The 21,255-nt window shown below is 42.0% G+C and overlaps 1 protein-coding gene across 9 annotated transcripts in view; it reads right to left on the bottom strand.

Annotated features, from left to right (window-relative positions):
- The window catches only part of herc1 (HECT and RLD domain containing E3 ubiquitin protein ligase family member 1), a 213,087-nt gene that overhangs the window by 146,868 nt on the left and 44,964 nt on the right, over nt 1-21,255 (bottom strand). For all 9 annotated transcript variants that reach the window (XM_057837769.1, XM_057837760.1, XM_057837822.1 and 6 more), the window contains exons 13-19: nt 12,107-12,232; nt 11,738-11,959; nt 10,486-10,638; nt 4,726-4,858; nt 3,780-3,971; nt 584-808; nt 298-471 (exon numbers count right to left, since the gene is read on the bottom strand). In XM_057837769.1, coding sequence (XP_057693752.1) covers nt 298-471; nt 584-808; nt 3,780-3,971; nt 4,726-4,858; nt 10,486-10,638; nt 11,738-11,959; nt 12,107-12,232 — 1,225 coding nt within the window. The remainder of the gene's footprint in view (nt 1-297; nt 472-583; nt 809-3,779; nt 3,972-4,725; nt 4,859-10,485; nt 10,639-11,737; nt 11,960-12,106; nt 12,233-21,255) is intronic.

The following is a 21,255-nucleotide window of genomic DNA, read 5'->3' on the forward strand; positions in this document are numbered from 1 at the left end:
GACTTCCCAGCTTTGTTAAACTCAACGGTGATTGACTGTGTATGCTCTGTGGCACAAGTCAATTTCGTGCACCCGCAGTGCATAGTTTTTACAGTCCCGTATTTTGCGCACTATAAGGCGCACCTAAAAACCTTACATTTTCGCAAAAGCTGACAGTGCGCCTTGTATATGAATCAACATTGAGCCGCAACAGGTCTCACAGCAACTCTGAGCGCAGCTTCATCTAATGGATACACAACGAATGTCCGAAAATTACACAACCCATTATTTTGGGCAAGTGCCTAATCTAAGACAGACCTTTACTGATGGCATAGTCTTGCATGCTGATCCAGAGGCTGTTGGCAGGTTCTTTGGAGGAGCCTAAAGCCAAATCCACCAGGATGCTTAAATTGGGGTGCAATGTGCAGTCAAAAGGCTTCTGTTCTTCATTATCCGACAGTGCAGCTTCCAACAAAGAGCTGATAGAATTATCTTGAAGAGCAAAAGAGGTATTTTTATATTCACCATCGTTACAAGCATACAAAGAAAAATTAAGAAAAAGATTACATGCATGTCACGAAGCGTTATGTAAATGTCTCTTTACCCAGCTGAGGGATGTCCATCTCCAAGCCATTGCTGAAAAGTGGGGTTTTGAGCCAGTAACCAGTATCATGCTCTTCCAAAGAGGCAGGAGTGCCCTGCAGCATCCCACCAAGACAACGACCTACCAGCAGGGCTACTGTCCTCTCCAAATCAACAAGCCATATCCAGGACATCACCGGCTGTGGAAGAGACATTCCTGAAGCTGGCTCCGCAAAATCTGACATACCTAAGAAGTTGGAGGAGAATATACTGTTTAATTACACCAAATTGTCTTTAATAGTGTCTCATATGCAACATTGGTGCTTATTCTTTGTTGGTTGATGTGATGGTTTGGTGGCCTCATTATTGAATCTCTGTTTTTTTCCAAATGATGAAGTCGCATTCTTGTGTCAAACCACTCTTGAATAAGAGACTGGGTTAGAGGCGTCTCGCTCGCCTAGGCTAAATACAAAAAGGCCTGGACTGCTGCCAACTGGTCCAAGTTTATGTTTTCTGATGTTAGGTAATTTTGCATGTCCTTTGGAAATCAAGTTTCCAGGGTATGGAGGGGAAGAAGAGTCATACAATTCGGTTGCCTGAGATCAAGTGTAAAATTTCCACAGCTAGTTATGGTTTACTGGGAAAAATTTAGGTCCAAGGTTAATGCAGCAGTCTACCAGGAGGTTTCAGCGCACTTAATGCTTCCTGCTGCTGACCAACTTTATAAAAATGCGAATTTCATTTCTAACAGGACTTAGCATTTGCACACAGACAGAAGATATCATTACCTGGACCATGGTATGTCTGTTATTGATTAGCTAGCAAACTTGCTTCAACTTAACATTGTTGAAAATCTAAGTAGTATTGTAAAAGGGAAAATGCAGGAGACCAGATCCAACAATTAGTGATACATCAGCTCTCATAACACCCAAGCAGTGCCAAAGACTGATCGACTCCACGTCGCATTGCTAATGTATTTCAAGGTGAAGGAGCCCCAACTAAGTATTGATTGCTGTACATGCTCAAACATTTCCGTTTCACAAAAATTATAGAAATCCTTTTTTGGTTGTTGTATCGGTCATAAGTAAAATTCAAATTTTCTGGATACTTTCATTAGCTGTCACTTTCAATCATCAAAAAGGAGAAATAAACATTTAAAATATTCTATGAAAATGAATGCATATAATACTAGAGGTCGGCGATATAACGGGCTGACATCGGCCATCGGTAGATTAACAACAAAAAAACAACAACAAAAAAAAACAAAAAAAAAGCTGATAAAAAAGGATTTTGATCAGGCATCTGTGTGCATCAAGTGTGGCCGCCGCTGACTAACGGTGGGAACCCAGAAGGAACCTACAGCAGCTTGAAGGCAGGCTGCTAAAAGAAACTACAGGCCTCTTTACCCTTTTAAGGTGTTGACTGAGTGATCCTTACATTCTAAATGTAGCTCGTAGCGTTACCATAGAATTTGCGTTAGCATTCGGTTTAGCATGACTGATGACCTGACTTGAACTCTCACTTGGTTACATTTCGTCATGACACCCTGGTGGTTTTAATTACTTACATAATGTAGTGTTGTTGCGGAGTGTGTGTGATTAACTGAATGAGTGCTGCGTTCGTTGGTTTGGTAGCACTAGACCAAATTAATCTTTTAAGTCTCAGGTCATCATTGTAAATTTGAACCTGTCGAAGCATTTTTTAAAAATTGTCTTTCATATTCTATGTGGTTTTAAAAAAATGTATATCTGCCTAAAATATCGGTTTACAAAAATCTGCTTGGGATATCTGCGATCGGCTGAAAATGTCCCCACAAATGTCTCCCTGAGTAAATGCATTAATCAAATCAATGCATAGCTGTGCCAGAATTTTCTCCAGCTAAATGTGGAGAAGACAGAAGTGATCATTTTTGGGCCAAAAAAGGAAAGGTCAAAGATAAGCAGGCCCCTTAGCACAATGTCACTTACAGCTACAAATCAAGTCAGAAATCTTGGCGTAATTATTGATTCAGACCTAAAATTTGATAGCCATCTAAAGTCCATCACTAAATCTGCTTATTACCACCTAAAAAATATAGCCAGATTTAAGGGGCTTCTGACTCAACAAGACATGGAAAAACTTAAGCATGCATTTATTTTCAGTAGATTGGAGTATTGCAACGGTATATTTACAGGTCTTGATAAAAAAAATCAGTCACAAAGCTGCAGCTAGTACAGAATGCTGCAGCCAGAGTCCTCACAAATACAAGGAAACTGGACCACATTACACCGGTTTTGAAATCGTTACACTGGCTTCCAGTGAGTCACGGGAAAGACTATAAAGTACTACTGGTCATCTACAAAACACTTAATGGCCTTGGACCAAAATTAATGCTTGATTTGTTAGATTCATATGAAACATCTAGACCCCTACGTCATCTAGAACTGGTCTCCCTTATGTTCCAAGAACAAGAACCATGCACGGTGAGGCAGCATTTAGTTATTATGCTCCTCACCTCTGGAACAAGTTACCTGAAGGTCTGAAGTATGCTCAAACTGTTAGCTTCTTTAAATCAGGGCTAAACACGCTTTTATTAAGCACAGCATATCCATAACTGCCTATATATTTCAAGCTATTTGCTTTCTATTCCGCTTGTGCTTTATTTCCATTGCGGATTTCAATTATTATTATTAGTAGTAGTAGTATTTTTTTTTTAAATTGTAGTCGTGATTAAATGCGATTTTATGTATAATTTTATTTCCTGTTTAGATTGTCTTTGTTTTTACGTTCTATTGATTTAATGTTATTTTTATGATCTTCATGTGATGTAAAGCACTTTGAATTGCCTTGTGTTGAATTGTACTATTTAAATAAATTTGCCTTGCCTTTAAGATACCGGTATCGGCATCTGCATTTAAAAATCCTTCATCGGTTGACCTCTATATAATACATGAGTTTCACTTTTTGGATGGAATTACAGATATAAAGAAACTTTTTCATGATATTCTAATTTCTTTTACCAACACTGTACTTACTCCATCATACCAACTGCTACATAGCCATAAACCCCAGAAACCACTTGGCCTGCCAGGTAGAGTGATTCTGTGCATTGTTCCGCTCATGATCCGTCATTGATAATGCATTATTCTATTGTATTGTATATGACCATATAATGTACAGTGCAACATTGATTAACATAAATTTGGTCACATGAAACAAGAACTGTTTGTATTACGCACCATGAAGAGGCCACTGCAGCTCCTGGTCCTCTAAAGGAGACGCAGCAGGCAACAGCCTGTTTAGCCGGTCCAGTGGAGGTAATAAGTCAAGGAGGAAGCTTAGTAAAGGTCTCGCCACAGACACAGGAAGCAGAAGCAATGAGTTGATGATCTGGCACAGCATACTGCCTGCCGCTGACACAAAGATCACATCTGGAAAAATAACAAGAAGTGCCAAAACCATGAAATAATGAATGCACTCAGATCATTTATGTAGAGTGTCAAACCGACCTTAGTTTTGAGTAAAGTGTGTGTGTGTCTGTGTGTGTGTGTGTGTGTGGGGGGGGGGGGGGTGCTGACCAGATTTAGGGGCGTGGATTACATACACAGGTAGGCCAAAATTAAAGGAAAAGACAACACCATTATTATGTGCTTACCAGCAGACAATCTTGTTTTAATGAACTAAAAATACATATAATTTCATTTTTCTGAAGTGTAATAGTACAACAAAAAAAACAAATCAAAGCCAATATTTCCTAGAAGTGGCCATTGTACGTGGTGGCAGACATTTTTAAATGAAAGTGCTTTTTTAGCCAATCAAATGTGAGTAGCCCATTTTGTCCATCATTACTCGTGACTTCACTGCAATGGTTGTTTTATACATGGATTTTGCTTGAAAAAAATGTAGAAAGAAAAGGATAATACAGTGTCATTATGCCAAAGTTTTCGGCTTTCAGCAGAACAAACAAAACGGATGAGGGCTTATTGAGAAAACTGCCACTCTTAGATGGAGAAAAGAGAAAAACAGCCACAGATTGAACAGGTACAGATTTTTTTTTTTTTTTAGCTTTTTTTTATACCTGTGTTCAAGTCCAGATACGGCATGATGTCAGATTTATGAAGACATAACTTTTCATGCCCACTTCAACTTGTGCAATATCACAGATGGTTCATTACTAATTCATACCTTGTAGCTTCTCATGTACACTGCCATTCCCAGAACTCTCTTTAATCAAAGTGGCTGAACGAGAGAAGATATCTGTGGCATGAGGTAGAAGAAGCTGCAAATGCTTATGGAGGAGAGCTACACTGCTGGAGTTCTGGAAAAAACAAAGTTGATATAGCGTTAGTCATGTATCATTGATAGCAGGATTAGAGAGAAAAGGATAAGGAACATAAATGAATAATATTAAAAATAAAAACAAGCCATGACCTGTGTACAGTAGGTGTTGAGCAAGTTGAATTTTCTGAGTATTTGGGATTGCGGTGTTAACAGTGAAGTCTATTACATTTAATCGATAATGTCTAAACATAAGCTTGCTCACTGTCACTGACACGCTATATCGCCATGTACAGTGGGGAGAACAAGTATTTGATACACTGCCGATTTTGCTGGTTTTCCCACTTGCAGGCTGTCTGTAAGGTAAAGGTCTGTAATTTGTATCATAAGTTCTCTTTAACAGTGAGGGACGGAATCTAATACAAAAATCCAGAAAATAACATTGTATAATTTTTAAATAATAAGTTTGTATTTAACTGCATGAAATAAGTATTTGATACATTACCAACAAGTAAATATTCCGGCTCTTAGTTCGTTTTTTAAGAACCCATCCTGTTCTCTACTCATTACCGGAAGTAACTGCACCTGTTTGAACTTGTTACCTGTTTAACCCTTTAACACCTAAGCCTATTTTGGCCGAATTTGCATGCATTTGGTGTTGCCTTTATATTTCACAGAAAAAATTGTTTACAATGGCCAAGTTGGGTCCCTTTTTTCAGGACACCTTGAACTTCATGTAACTGTTGTTTTCTTCACTGACCAATTTTAATCCACATTTTGGACCCAAAAAGACAAAAAAAATCCAAATATCTTTTTTCAAAATTTGTAATGTTGACGTCCCACTGACAACCAAACATGCTCGACCAACCGTTTTGAAGCTTGATCATATTTATTCAACTTGTTAGGATAAACATTCAATAGAAAAAAATAAGATTGAACAGTTTTATGTTTGACGATTCAACACAAACAGCAGGTATTATCATAGGCGTTTTTGGCCTTTACACATACTATGGTCAAAACAGGTTATATACAGTGCAAAATAGTGAGAAAAAAATATATAAATATCATCTAACACAAAAAGTTTGGAGGATATCTCTTTGTGAAGTTAGGTGTTGTACCCATCACCTTATCAAAAGTATATACCTACATGCAATCAAGCTTCTTGAACACACATCTACATAAAAATTGAAAAGATTATAGTAAAGAAAAAATATATATGACATTGAAAAAAAGTATTTAAAAAATATTGACAAGTAGTTCAGTTCAATTCAAAATTTCCAGGCATGCGACCCAATAAAGTTTGTTTTTTTTCACACTCAATAAAGGGTTAAACAGGGTTAAAAGACACCTGTTCACATGCTCAAACAAACAAACTCCAACCTCTCCTCAATGGCCAAGACTAAAGAGCTGTGTAAGGACATCAGGGATAAAATAATAGACCTGCACAAGGCTGGGATGGGCTACAGGAAAATAAGCAAGCAGCTTGGTGAGAAGGTAACAACTGTTGGAGCGATTATTAGAAAATGGAAGAAGTTCAAGTTGACGGTCAATCTGCCTCGTTCTGGGGCTCCATGCAAGATCTCACCTCGTGGGGCATCAGTTGCCACGTTTACATGGAGCCAAATATTCCAATTACAATCGGAATATTTGTTCAAACCGAATAAATGTGTTCCATATAAACACCTCATTCGGAATGAACAGGCCCAAACCGAATGGAATTTCATTCCGATTCACAGGGGTGGAATATTCCTTTTCCCAAACCGATTAGAAGTAAAATTATATCATGTAAACAGGGAAGCGGAATGGTGTCTGGTTGCGTTCTTTCTGCACATGCTCCGTACTGACGTGGTGACGTCACTTGCAACATGGCTTCCAAGCACAGCGCACTTAATTGGAGTCCGGCGGAAAGACTGTATTTAATTCAAACTTTAAAAGAAATGAATATAATTGCTCGCTTAGACGGGCGTAAAACGAGGAACAGTGAACTATTTAAAAAAGTTCACGAGAGGTTACACGAAGCCGGAATAGACCGGAGCGTTGACCAGATTAGAAATCGGTGGAAAACGCTGACAACCGGCTACTACAAGGCAAAAGAGCAAAACAGCAGAAGCGGATACGACCCCACAAACACAACAAGTGGGCTAAAGTTAAAACAGCAGAAGCGGATACGACCCCACAAACACAACAAGTGGGCTAAAGTTAAAACAGCAGCACTCTGACGATCGATCTCCATGTTTTGCAACGTGACGCTTTGTTTTGATTAATCTGCGCATGTCAGACGGCAGTTGTCAAACGTCCTTTCGGAATAAAGGCAGACACATGTAAACGATGGATCGGAATAGATGAAGTGACATGTAAACAGCTGATCTGAAATTTGCATTCGGAATGATTTGAATCGGTATGAATAAAAGTCAGCATGTAAACGTGGCTACTGATCATGAGGATGGTGAGGGATCAGCCCAGAACTACACGGCAGGACCTGGTCAATGACCTGAAGAGAGCTGGAACCACAGTCTCGAAGAAAACCATTGGAAAAACATTACGCCGTCATGGATTAAAATCCTACAGCGCACGCAAGGTCCCGCTGCTGAAGCCAGTGCATGTCCAGACACGTCTGAAGTTTGCCACTGACCATCTGGATGATCCAGAGGAGCAATGGGAGAAGGTCATGTGGTCGGATGAGACCAAAATGGAATTTTTTGGTCTAAACTCGGCTCATCATGTTTGGAGGAAAAAGAAGGATGAGTACAACCCAAAGAACACCATCCCAACCGTGAAACATGGATGAGGAAACATCATTTTTTGGGTTGCTTCTCTGCCAAGGGTACAGGACGACTGCACCGTATTGAGGGGAGGATGGATGGGGCTATGTATCGCCAGATCTTGGCTGACAACCTTCTTCCTTCAGTGAGAGCCCTGAAGATGGGTCGTGGCTGGGTCTTCCAGCATGACAACGACCCAATGTGGGCGGTTGCGGTTGCGCCGTGGGTGGTCTGGGGCGGGGGTTGATCGGGGCCCTGGTGCTTCTCCTGCCCTGTGGCCGGTTGCTCCGGTGGACGGGGCCACGCCCGCGGGAGCCTGCCTCTTAACTCACGCACTCCTCACTTCAGCACTGTAAATATCTTTCAACCTAGTACTTACATACTTATTCATTTCTCCGGGGGGAGTTGGGACAGGGCCATACAGTCCTGGCCTGGCTTCCCCCTGTTTTTAATGCATCACACACCAAGGGTGTGGGATGGGTGTGACCTGGTGGGGGCTCACAGTTACCTCCTCATGGCAGGCCCTACCATCCCTGCACCTTTTTTTTAATGCACCACACACATCATACTCCACAGGAGAGCTCTGGCAAAGGGCGGTGGGACGGGCAGCTGGGCTGAATTTCCATGCTGCGGTCCCACTGCCCCAAACCAAGATCTCCTATTTTAATGCATACATAGCACTCCCCTCCCCTCCCAATCCCATCACAGTGCTGGGTTATGGCTGCCAGCCGGAACCTGGGAACCTGGCAGCCATAGTAATAGGGTGGTAGGTGGGTCCCACACGTTTTTCTATGGCATGGCTTCCGAGGCGTGTCCTCCTCTCTGCCTGGGCTGCCGGCGGCGGGAGTGGGGGGAAGTCTGGGCTCCGGTCTCGCGTCGCCCCACGGTGGCTCCTCGGCGTTCTCCTGCCTCCGCCTTCCCCTCTCTTCTCTAACTGGGTACCCGCCCTGTGCTCCGCCGCGGATCGCTGGCTGGGCGGCGGAGTATCGTCTGGATGTTGACTGCTACAGTGGGGGACCTTGCCCCGCCCTGGGCTTGGTGGGCTGCTGGGGGCCTGTGGCGTGCCGTGTCGGCTGGGGGGCTACGGCGGCGGCTCGTGGCTCGGGTGGGCGGACGGGGTTGGGGACGGGCGTGGGGTTGGTGGTGCGTCCCCTCTTGCTATCCCCAAGGGCCGGTAGATGGGCGCACGGGTGGCCCTTTGCTGGACTGCGGGAGGAGGGATGGGCTGCGCTGCCCCCCCCCTTCCCGCCCTCCCTTCCCGGGCTGGTTGGGTGGGGACCGTGGCTCTGTGTCGGCGCCCGCGTGGCGTCTCCGCTCGTCTGCGTGGCTGCTGCGTGCCCGGCTGGCCTCGCGTGTGGCTGGATGTTATTGGGCGCGCTCGGGCGGGGGGTCCCTGTGCCGGGATTGGCGATGGGGCGGTGTAGGGTCGGTCGCCAACGGGCTTACACTCACAAGGGATTCACACGATTACTGGGTTCTAGATCACAGAGATCATTTGTGTACACTCTACTCCTTTCTATTATTTAGCTTATAGACGCCCCCACCTTCCTCCCCCTCTTTCCCTGGTCAACAGGCCCCCCACATCGTGTCAACTGAAGTACATTTAATTGACGATAGCACCAACATATTGGTAGTTAGTGTAGTTTGGCGTTCAATGTATTTCTTGTTGTTATTTGTGTTTCTTCTCTTTCTTCTCTTGAGTTTCTTTTCTTTTGTTCCCCCATAACCCCTTCCTGTTCGCTGTTTTGTCATAATAAATGAGGTATGTTGAATGATCACAAAGGGACTATGTCAGACTCTCAATGTGAAACATTAAAACTGTTCAGACTATCCGGGCACTAAGACTTCCATTCTCCGTGTCAAACAGCTGAACAGGACAGGTTTAAAAAAATTAATTAAAAAAATTTTTTTTTTAAATGACAACGACCCAAAGCACACAGCCAAGGCAACTAAAGAGTGGTTCCATAAAAAACATCTTAAGGTCCTGGAGTGGCCTAGCCAGTCACCAGATCTGAACCCGATAGAAAATCTATGGAGGGAGCTGAAAGTCCATGTTGGCCGGCAGCAGCCCCGAAACATGAAGGCTCTGGAGAAGATCAGCATGGAGGAGTGGGCCAAAATCCCTGCTGCAGTGTGTGCAAACCTTGTCAAGGACTACAGGAAACGTTTAGTATCTGTAATAGCAAACAAAGGTTTCTGTACCAAATATTAAGTTCGATTTTTGTGATGTATCAAATACTTATTTGATGCAATTAAATGCAAACTTATTATTTAAAAATCATACAATGTGATTTTCTGTTTTTTTGTATTAGATTCCGTCCCTCACAGTTGAAGAAAACTTATGATACAAATTGGCAGTGTATCAAATACTTGTTCTCCCCACTGTACGTCAAATCACATTCAGACGAACAGTCACCAATTCAGATTTGGACTGTTTTATTGCCTTCCAGACAGTTAAAAAATTGTAAAACTAACACAAAAGACATCAACCTATACGACCTATACTGTCCTCAAGGGCCGTAGTGGGTCCTGGTCTTTGTTCCAACGGATCCAGCAAAGAGTTTAACCAATTAATTGCTTCCATGCCACCAACGGAATATAAAGTATAAACAATCACTAACATTTAAATAGCAAGCAATGTTATGACAATCCTGTAACGGATTATACAATTTGCATATGGACATTTTGTTATTGGCCCTTCATCAGCATGGTGAGTGTTGGAAATATTCACCTCGCCACACTGACTCACCGTTGGCGATGTGACAAATGGGAACTGCTAGGTAGCAGACGTCAGAACTTTGAATAAATATCCATCAGATGTCTAAATGTCTGATATTGATGGCAGAGAGAGACACACCTATTTTCTTTTTTAAATAACGATGAATGAAGTATTGTGTATTCATACCTCAGTCATGTGGTTGACATGGCAATAAGCTAATAGCTGCTTCTGCAAGGAGCAAAGTAGTTGGTGGAGGTGAGCTGGCTGGCTGCTGTCAGAAGAGGAGATGTCCTGCTGCAACTTGTCACTGTTTTTCTCCAGTTCACCAAAAGCCTGATCCTGAAAATTACACAAATGATAAGAGAAGGAACCTTTGTGTTTGTTTCAGGTAGCAACAAAACCTTAAAGACATAGTTGTGTGCCTTTGATTCAAAATAATTGTGGTAATATTTCAGTATGTCTTCTGCTTTATCTATTTTTAGGTTAAAACGCAAAGTTGGAACAGTTATTCCCCTCCCCCAAAAATGGGGAATGCACACCAGAAAGAGCATCTGAACTCACACAAAGTATTCTGAAATTGATTGTCCGGGACATGAGGCCGATTGCAATTCATTTGAACATTTAGAACAATATAGACATAGCATAAAAAGAGTAAGAATTGTTTTGACACCTGTTAAAATGGTGAAGTGTTTCCGTTTACATTTTTTTTGCACTAGTTAATGCCAGCAGCATTTGACCTCATTGTTTGTGATTTATTATTGATATTTATGTTTATTATTTATATGTTAATAAAGAATTTAAGTGTTCCAAAATGTTCTTTTGTGAATTAATAAGTTTTAAAAAATTAATTATCAAATTAGTAAAAAAAAAAAAAAATTAATTATTAGTCTAGTCGACTATTCATAAAAATAGTCGGCTGACTAATCGGGAGAAAATTAGTCGTTTGGGACAGCCCTGCATAGTTTATTCAAACAAATGTCAAAAAACTGTTAATTCTTGTTGACTTGAGAGCTACCGACTCTTCTGATTTTGTAGACAGCCGCCGGATTCACATGCTGATTTGTTTGTCAGTCTGATTCAAATCATTTCTTTTGAAGACTGCTGGTCAAGAGGTCCCTCAGTATTTAAATTGAAGAATGAAAATGCATTAAAATGGCCCAATCTGGCTATTCCAATGATCTACATGCAAAAAATCTCATTGGATTGGAAAAAGAAATATACCACCCGTGTGACTCAATTAATTTGCATACAGATTTATCTTATTCATTTCCCAACCAAATGGTTTATGTGGATGGTTTTCATCGGTTTGAACATTGTTTCATTCTAATGATAATACAAGGCAAGTTTCATGTGTACCTGTTATTGGTGTTCCTTATCTGACAAGCTAGTTACAGCAATTAAGCTGTTTAAAATATACTCTGCCAGCTGTCATACTTACAGTATAAAAACCGAGGTTCCTTAGTAGTGTCTTCATGAGGATCTCTGCTAGATGAGTGTCAGGGTGTCCTGCTGTGGCACTGTGGTTAGTGTCTGGGGACGCTGTGAATCTCAGGCCAGTGCTAAGCGCTTCAGGGCCATCAGAAGGAGAGCTATAACCCAGCAGTGAGGCTACATGGGTGTGGTCCTGAAGACTAGTCAGGATGATGTCCAGCTGCATTCTCTGTGGCAATAGAAACGTTTCGCTAAAATTGATGACCATTATTAATATTACACAGATGGACCTATTTCATTTAATTATGGTGTCCAAATTTTTCCCATATTTGAATGATCATATAAATCCTTTTTAAACTAGGCAGCATAAGGGTACCTGTCCTTTAGACAGACTTTCCCATCTGTCAGGGCCCTGAGGCAGTAAAGAGTGAAGAAGCTCCATCCTCTCTCTCAGTGGAGGCAGCAGCATGGTTGCTCCCACAGAAAGTGTCTCAATCACTGCCTGGTAAGGTCAAACACACCAACATGAAATAATAACTATAGATTATTCTTTTGCAATAATGTAGATACCATATGTGACTAAAAAAATATAACATTTGACCCCAGTCAATGTAAGCATCTTGAATGGAAGAATAATGATTGAAAGGAGGTGCACCATAATTAAAAAAAACAAAAAACAAAAACAAAAACAAAATCACTGTTCTATTTCATCCCTGCTTTCATGAAATGGTCAAAATTTACACAGCTTGCATGTGCATTTCCAGGATTGCCATGTTTAGACCGAGAAAATTGAGGAGGTGATCATGTATTTGGTTAAGTCATGCACTGTGGAGTACAAATTCGATAAAGTGCTTCAGTTGTGCTTTTGTGATATATTTTAAGATAAAATTTTGGTTGTTTGTATTGGAAATGCAGCTATTGTAACCAAATGAAAATGACAGGTGCCAGTTGGTGACGGGTCAAGTATAAAGTGATTAAATCTGAATACATTCAGATCCTCTCTTTAGCCTTGGGAAGTTATCAATATCTAAGCTTGTTATATATAGCAGTGATGTGGTGGCACTCACTAATTGTTTCAGTCTTTCGTGCTCTTACTTTGTTTAAAAAATTCCAAAGGCTTATCCTTTATTCGAGGGTGCTTAGTCTCTATGTGCTGAAGCAGCTTTGAAGGCTTCACTGCCTCGTTTGCCAACTTTCGGCCACATATTATGCAAAGTGGACTTGGCGTAGGCTCCTTTTCAGACTCGTCAGGTGGCCTTTCTCCCCGTAAAAAGCTGTCCAAAGACGTCTGTTTTCCAATAATATTCACTAGCGTGTGGGCTTAATAATTCTAGGAAAAAATCTGATTCGCCTACATAATACGTCATTATCGAGGACAAGCACACAGAGATATCAATTGGAGCTAGCATCTATTTTTTTATTTCTATGACGACATCCTATCCAGTTTTATTATATCTAGGTGTGTTAAATAAAATTGATTCTGAGATATATTGCGATATTACGTCACGCAATTCTTGTATCAAATCAAAATCCGTCTGTATTTATCCTTAGACGTGTGTTTTAATGGAAATAAACAATCCAGTGGCTGCACTTCTACTCCCGTCCACTAGCTGGCAGCGCACAGCCGAATTGTCTTGCAGTCTGCTGAACAACAACATTGGACTAATCCAGGTAAAGATTTTTGTATGTCGCCCTCTAGTGGTTAGACAGCATTACTGAGGTGTTGACACATCTAAAGACCCCAACCGTGTGACGTCACAACTCCGCCCCCCTGACTTGTGCCGCCATATTGTCGGTAAGCTCATCGTGTTTACATATTACCGCTCCGTACATTCCTCCTATTACTGCGTGGTTTTCTGCTTATCTAAGGAATCACTGCCTAGTAAACAAACCCAAAAACCTTCCTGACAATCGTTAACATTGATTAATCAAAATGGTGAAGGCATGTGTGGCGGTTGGTTGCAGTAACAGAGAAGATAAACGGTCAAGGGCAAATCTCTAAAGCAGCACGGTGTGTTTATCTCGGTCCATGATGCGTTTGTGTCGACAGCAGTCAGGCAGCGGCGAAAACATCAATAGTCGTGATGCCAACACGATCGCAGACATCATCAGACGGAGAACACGAAGCCCGTCGCCACAGTTGTTGTGCCGAAAAATAGCCGCCCCGCGTGAAATGTCCCCCCTGACGGGAACGCCCACACTGAAACGACTTTCTTGTACCATGAATATGTATTATTTTACTGTCGCGGGGTTCTTCCGGGTACTAAAAAAAAACTGATGGTGTAGTCAGGAGAATACAGGTGTTGTGAGTTTTTAATAGGTTCGAACCCCAGCAAAAACAAAGTGCACCATTGGATTATATACAAAAAAGAAAAAATATATAACTATTTACAGCAAAAAAGTCAAAATAACTAAAAAAAAAAAGGAAGAAAATATGAGTGGATTTCCACAGCAACATCCAAACATATAAACACAAAAAGCAAAAGTGGGATTACGCTCAGACAACACTACCTTTATGCTCTGGCATGGACAAACCCACCTTACCTTTTCCTCTACCTGAAGAAAATGCCTCTTCAGGTAGAGGAAAAGGTAAGGTGGGTTTGTCCATGCCAGAGCATAAAGGTAGTGTTGTCTGAGCGTAATCCCACTTTTCTTCTACCTGAAGAAAATGCCTCTTTTTATACTAATAGCTCCTCCCCTCAAGCGCACCTGCTCCCAAATGACGCAGGAACTTTTCCCATTTAAGGGTCCCAAAACTTTCACACCTGTTTGGCTCTCCTCACTTCCTCCTTGCCGTTAAGTGATAATTGATCAGAGTGAATGTATTGTTTGGAAGTATGTGGAATGGATTTATTTAACAATGTGTAGAGCGACGAGTGTGCACCCCCGGTCGCGCTACCAATTGTGAGAGAATTAGGAAGAAAAAAGTATCCCGATTGTCCAAACAACGGCGTGAATAATACAAAACGAGCGCCATGTGCGTGCGCGCAGCTGCTTCCTGTTGTGTACGTGTGTGCGTGCGTGCGTGCGTGCGTGTGCGCGCACGCCATCGGTGACGGAACCGCTCAGTCACATTTACTCTGCTTGAACTAATAAATCTTGTACTGTGAATATGTATTATTTTACTCTGCTTGAACTAATGGTGTTATAAATGTCATACCTGTGTGACTGTCATTGGGATATGGTCGTGAAAACCTGTAGACTAATACATTTCTGTTCAAAGATGGTTATGTGGCCCAGTCCACGATTTGTTACTAAAATACAGTACTAATATTTTGTGTAATTTAATTATTTATTTAAAACTGATTTTACAGTCGTAAATCCATTACTGTAATGCGTCCATGAAAACATTTGATGTTTTCACTTCTGAAGGGGAATATTGGAATGTGTTGTTTTCAACCCATCAAGCTGACTTCGCAAAATAGTGTACCTTAATGTATCTCAAAGGGAATGTGTTGTTCTTAACCTTAAGGGCAGCCTGACCACTAAGTCAAAGGCCCCGAGGGACCACTAAGTCAAAAGCCCCGAGGTACCACTAGGTCAAACGAAGGAGTAAGGATCCCCAGGTACGGCCTGACCACTAAATCAAAAGAAGGGAGTAAGGATTCCCAAAAGGCTAACGGCCATACGAAACTTCTAAGGGAGGCCAATTATTCTCGCCGTGTGTGAAACTCGAACGGGAGGGGAAGTTACGAGGCGCGAAACTTGTTATAAAGAAGCGACGGGGGCAGGTAGGGTTAGAGTCCGCTGTGGGATTACGCGCCGTCGCCCAGCCTTGGTATTTCTTTGCTCGCATTACTGAGGACGCCCGGCTCTCCGTCCTTCCAGCACACGGTAATGAGATTTATGTTATTGCATGTAATCTATGAGCTGAAATACATTTGTTGCTTGTTTGCTTGTACACTTTATACTGTGGGTTAAATAAAATGTGCCGCTTGTTTAACGCAGTGAAGTGTTATTGTTTGTTGTCCATGTAAGTTGCCGATTCTCCACGATCCTATATAGGCCATATTATTACAGTAATTGATTATTAACTGTGATAGGCTTAACAATTGTGATACTGTAATTGATTATAAGCAGTGTCTACTACCCATTGTGATACTGTATTTGATTATAAGCAGTGTCTACTCAAAGAATACTTGTCTGAGTGGATATAACAGACCAGTTAACCCATTGTAGCCTGGTGATTGAGTATAAACCTCGCTACTATTCATTTGCATTGATACTGTGATTGATCATAAGCAGTATCAGAATTGTTTCAAAACAATTATGGCGTCACGGACAGGATCAATAGTATTGATAAATTGATTAGTATTGATTGAAATTGATCATTGTAATTAAGTAATACTGAGAATTTGTTGTTTGGTAAATTGACTTGAGTAATACTGGGATTGTGTTGTTTTGGGATTTACGTATTACTCGATAAATTGAGTGAACATTCCGGTATATTTTTGGTTTAGCGTTATCAGTAGCGCGGGAAGTGTCGTCGGCGCGCGGGTTCGCGGCCCAGCCAAGCCAGAGAGGTGGGAGTGAATAGCGGGGCGACGCTGAACGACTATAAGACGTTCATGGTGACACTGAACGCTGTCGAACGCGTGAAACGGTATAGCGCGGGGACCGGAAGGGACCGGAAATTTCAAAGTAATACTGAGTGAGACGTAACAGAATAGCGATGTTTCAGAAATTGCGGAATTAATAAACATTGTCTATTAAGCAAAAGTGTGCCTGTTGCTTACTCACTGCGAACCTGGAAAATTTCAAAACAATTTTGAGGTCACGGTGGACAGGATTTACGGAGAACTGCGACTTGGACATGGCTTGTTGTTTGAGTAAAAGTAAAACTTTGGATGAACCCGAAGGGGGTTTTGCTGACTGCGTCTCGGGGATGCCGGGGTGGGACAGTCATTGGGAAATTGTTAACGCGGAATGGGGGACGCCCTGGTCCGTGGGTTAACATGACAACAGGGGCCAGCCCGACGTCAGTCAAAGATTTACTGACTCAGGTTGTGGTCCGAAAAAGAGCGCCTTTAGGGGGTGTATGAGAAATGAGGTGAATTTGTGTTGACAGTTAGTTCGTCATTGAACTCAAATTGTATGTTTTTTATGTTTGGTCTGGTGTGAGCCACTGGTGGAATGTATGGTGATTTTGATTTGTATTTGAAATTGTGCTGTCCTGTATGATAAGTCATTGGGGATGGTTGTTGTTGTATGTGAGGCTGCGTTGCGTCATGATTCTTTTTTGCGAGGCTCATGTGTAATAGTTGAACGTTTATTGTGTGTGTATAATTGTAGTTATTGTCGCGTGACTGATTATGATTTTTTGCGTGGGATCGTGTGTGAATAGCTGACCGTTTACTGCGCAAAATGGGAAGAAGGGAACGTTTTTCAACATGAGGAGTGCGGCCCTTCGGTGGCCCCTATTTGCAACATGGGGTCCTCGACGGCAATCGCTGGGTTTTTGCCCAAATTGATTATAAGGGGAGGTTGTAATTGCAGCTGGGAATATTCCAGCCTTTTCCTCATATTATTTAGGATAAAATTGAGAAACAAATTGGGAAAACAGGTAAAACAAAAATGATTTTGAAATGGAATTTCATTAGAGATAAGAATAGATTATTGAGCTCAAGTGAAACTTATAGAATGTTAAGGATAATTAATTTAATTGTCAACGAGTTCATGGATTAAACTGTGTTTAGACATTTGATTAACTGATTAATCGAATATGACTGAGGGTGGGGACAGCTGCATGCCAGCATCTGCCTGATCAACAGATGACGGTATTCCAGTTCCCGCCCAGAAGTTCAAAACAACAAGGATTATTGATAGTGTTGACAAATTATGTTAATGGGAACAGTGATAAAGTGATTATTCACCTTGATGCGGCTGTAACAGTTGAGGTGTGGTATTGGCAACTTAAGGGTTAATAATGTACACTTACTGTCATGAGTTGCTTTATTGGTAATTTGAATTTGAAAATTTTTTTTTTTTTTAAGGAATTTTGTAAGATACGAAATATTGTCTAGGCTTACGGCTTTTGGATCGCATGCTGATGGAATTTGGCTGTCTTTGTTCGGCTGTGATGTCAGTGGCTAATAGACAATTCTAGATTTTGTCGTCACGTGGAATAGTGGCCAATTTTGTAATGAGTAATCCCACAACTCATCGCATAGGAACTGCGCAGGAAGCCAGTATCATTAAATGGAAATGGTATTTATCGGAGCGGGTAAAACCAGGTTTGAAGGGAGTGTCTATGTTGCACGAACAGATTGCGGAAGTGACTGAGGAAGATGAATTGCCCTTCGAAGTAAAACCACTAACAGAATCACCTGTTAAACTAGGGCAAAAATGGGATGGTTCACTGACGGCTCTTGTCAGTATTCAGGGGGAAAGCGAAAGTGGAAAGCCGGGGCCTTTAATCCCCAAGCTGGGCAATTGCTAGAGGAAGTGGGAGAAGGGAAAAGTAGTCAATGGGCGGAGTTAAAGGCAACACATATGGTCATCATGCAGAGTGGGCCCATGGGCGTGCACGTGTACTCCGATTCTTGGTCGGTAGTACAGGGGTTACTCACCTGGATGCCAACGTGGCATGCGACCAAGTGGAAAATTCATAACAAGGAAGTGTGGGGAAAAGAGTTGTGGGAGCCGATATGGGAAAAAACGCACGAAGTACCCGTTACTATCTTGCATGTAGACGCGCACACGAATCGGACAGATGCTGAGGCATTACACAATCAAACTGTTGATCAAATGGTAAAAGTAATGGCAATTGAAAGGGAGTCAAGTCCCGGGTTAGCTAGATGGGCCCATGTCAAAGCAGGACATTGGGGAATTCAGGGGACTCTGCAGTGGGCACGTCAGAGGGGAATTGACTTGAAACTTGATGATATCAAAACGGCAAAATTTATAATGTATGTAATTACAGTAAATTACAAAAGACGGAAGTGAACAATTTGGAGAGAGAAGTGAATATTCGCGCTTCGCCAAGTGGAAATAATTATAACGATTTTGACTTTGCGATGTTAGAAAGAAGGTGCTTTTTGTGCAATCAAAGGGTACATTTAGCCAGGGAATGTGAGTGGAAGACATACAGGACAACTTATAAAATTGCAGAAACCGCCGAGTACCTGTTCGAGCTACTCCGGGTTTACCTAGATCTGGATTGTCACTTAAAGGGGTAACTTTACTTGCTGGGGGTTATTGATGCTGATTATCAAGGTGAATTGGGGATTGTAATATACAATTTGACTTCAGAACCGTTTATTGTGAAATCTGACGGGAAAAATTGATACAAAAATGTGTCTGGTCCGAAGCGTTTGAAATCTCTTCTGCTTCTTCCAGCCTGACAATTGATAATGTGATGTGGAGGCGGTTTATTGGGACATCTACTGGGAGATCGCTGCGGCTCTGCATGGTGGAGGACGCTCGGGGAGTCCGGTGTCCAAGGAAGGTCGTCCCTGCTCCTCTGGACCCCCCCCCGCACCCCCGGAGTCAACAATACAGAAAGGGTTCGCAGGGCTCCCATGGTGGCTGCAGGATGCGTCATCACGGTCACGTCTGAAACACCTGTCGGTCGGTCTGTGGCATCTCGACAACAAAACGTGTCACATGACCGAGGTCACGTCTGACCTATGGATCTCGAACAGCACGGAAGTTCGAGGGATCGGTTGAATTGCTCCTGTTCCTTTGGATCCCCCTTCTCGTCCCTTTGCCCCCTTGTTTGCCCCCTTTGTCCCCAGATTGAAGAAAACGCACACGGAGATTCACTGCCATCGTGTGCTCGGAGGAAGAGAGAGTGGTATGACACGTTGTTAGGGGGAACGGGAACGTTATTGGGGGTATCCAATACCATTGATAATGAGGTAACGCGATATAAATTAGCTGGAACCGGACAGGGAACTCATGATGCCTTACTAAAAGTAGGAATGTGGCTTCCTAATTCAATAGTGGGACAAAAAGAAAATGCTAAACTGTGGCAAAAATGTCTTTAAATGGGAATCAAACATGTGGAACGCCACTAGTGAAGTGTTAACTAATGTAACTAAACAGCTAAACTGGACCACATGTAGCATACAATACCTACATGCACAGGCGCAGAAGGATGAACAATGACTACGGGAAATTATCAGGAGTGGCGTACGAGTTGGAATATATCTTCGGAGTAATGGTTACAGTTACACTCGGAATATACGGTTTGTAATGCGACCGAATGTAGGGGATATTGGACACAATACACAGTAACCTCAAACGTTACCGTATGTAAATTCCAGGTATTACCCGTAATAACTGAACTAGGCTATTGGTTTTTGCATGTAGAAGGTGAATGGTTTAATTCGGGAACGAACCAAACCTTTAATACCGATCTTTGCGAGAACACAGATAAAGGACTAGCTTGTAAATTGCATCACGAATTTGTTAATCCTTGCTTAACAAAAGTAGACTTCGCCTTATGCGATTGGTCAAGGGAACCGAGTATGGACATTTTGTGGCAGGTGGGACCACATACCCTTTGTGTGGCCACTGCCCAAAATCACTCCATGTTGCCAACGGTTCCATTTGTAGGATGCCTATGTAATGTTCGTTTCTTTCAGTGGGGAAACGGGACGTATTGGTTGACAAATTACACAGTTGCTAGCCGGTTTACGGCTGTGCAATGGGAAGTGTTACATACACCATGGCAAATCTCTTTGGAGCGTTTCAAATGCGCATTGGAACAATCCACTGAGATAAAGAAATTGATTAACTCACATGCGTCCAATGTTTCCCAGCTGATGGTATCAACATTAATGGCTAAAGGAGAAATTTTGCATGCTGCTAAAATTATTCAGCAACAATCTGCTCATCATTGGTGGGACATATTTACAGGATTATCACAAACTGCTAGGGTAACGCTGCTTCCACCAATGATTTTAGTCTTAATCGCTATTGCTTTAACTACGCTATGTAATATTGGAATTTGTTGCTATGTTAAACGTCTAGAGAACCAGGTTGCCCGGAAAATATATCATCAGTTAGAATTATGAGGGTACGAGTAGAAAAAATAAACTTGGACGGGGTAGATGCATGTGTAGCAATTATATTTACTGAAGAAGGGGGGCCTATCTTGGACTACCAAGATATGAGGGGTGGATTCTTTTATCGCCGTATAAAGCGCCACCCTGACCGTGTAAATATGCTTATAGCCACTGTGTATGAAATAGTAACCGACCATTATTCATTTGTCTATGCTAATAAACTAAAATTGTCATGAGGATAACCATTGAAGCAGAACATTGCCGCTGTTCTGTGAGGATTGATGCCGAGAGAGACAGAGGCAGACATCTCATGGAAATAATAATGAACTATGGGACCCATAGGGAACGGAACTTAGGGGAAATGCAAACCAGGCGAGAATTATATGAGGGAGTTGTACTATGGGTGTACGATAATTGGGGAGAGTTTGCACAAGGCCTAATGAATTAATCCGGACTCTGCTTGATGTGGTTGAAAGCACCAGGAGTGGAATGAAGGGGAATATTGGAATGTGTT

The sequence above is a fragment of the Corythoichthys intestinalis genome, chromosome 1 (assembly GCF_030265065.1).
Source record: "Corythoichthys intestinalis isolate RoL2023-P3 chromosome 1, ASM3026506v1, whole genome shotgun sequence".
Taxonomy (NCBI): domain Eukaryota; kingdom Metazoa; phylum Chordata; class Actinopteri; order Syngnathiformes; family Syngnathidae; genus Corythoichthys; species Corythoichthys intestinalis.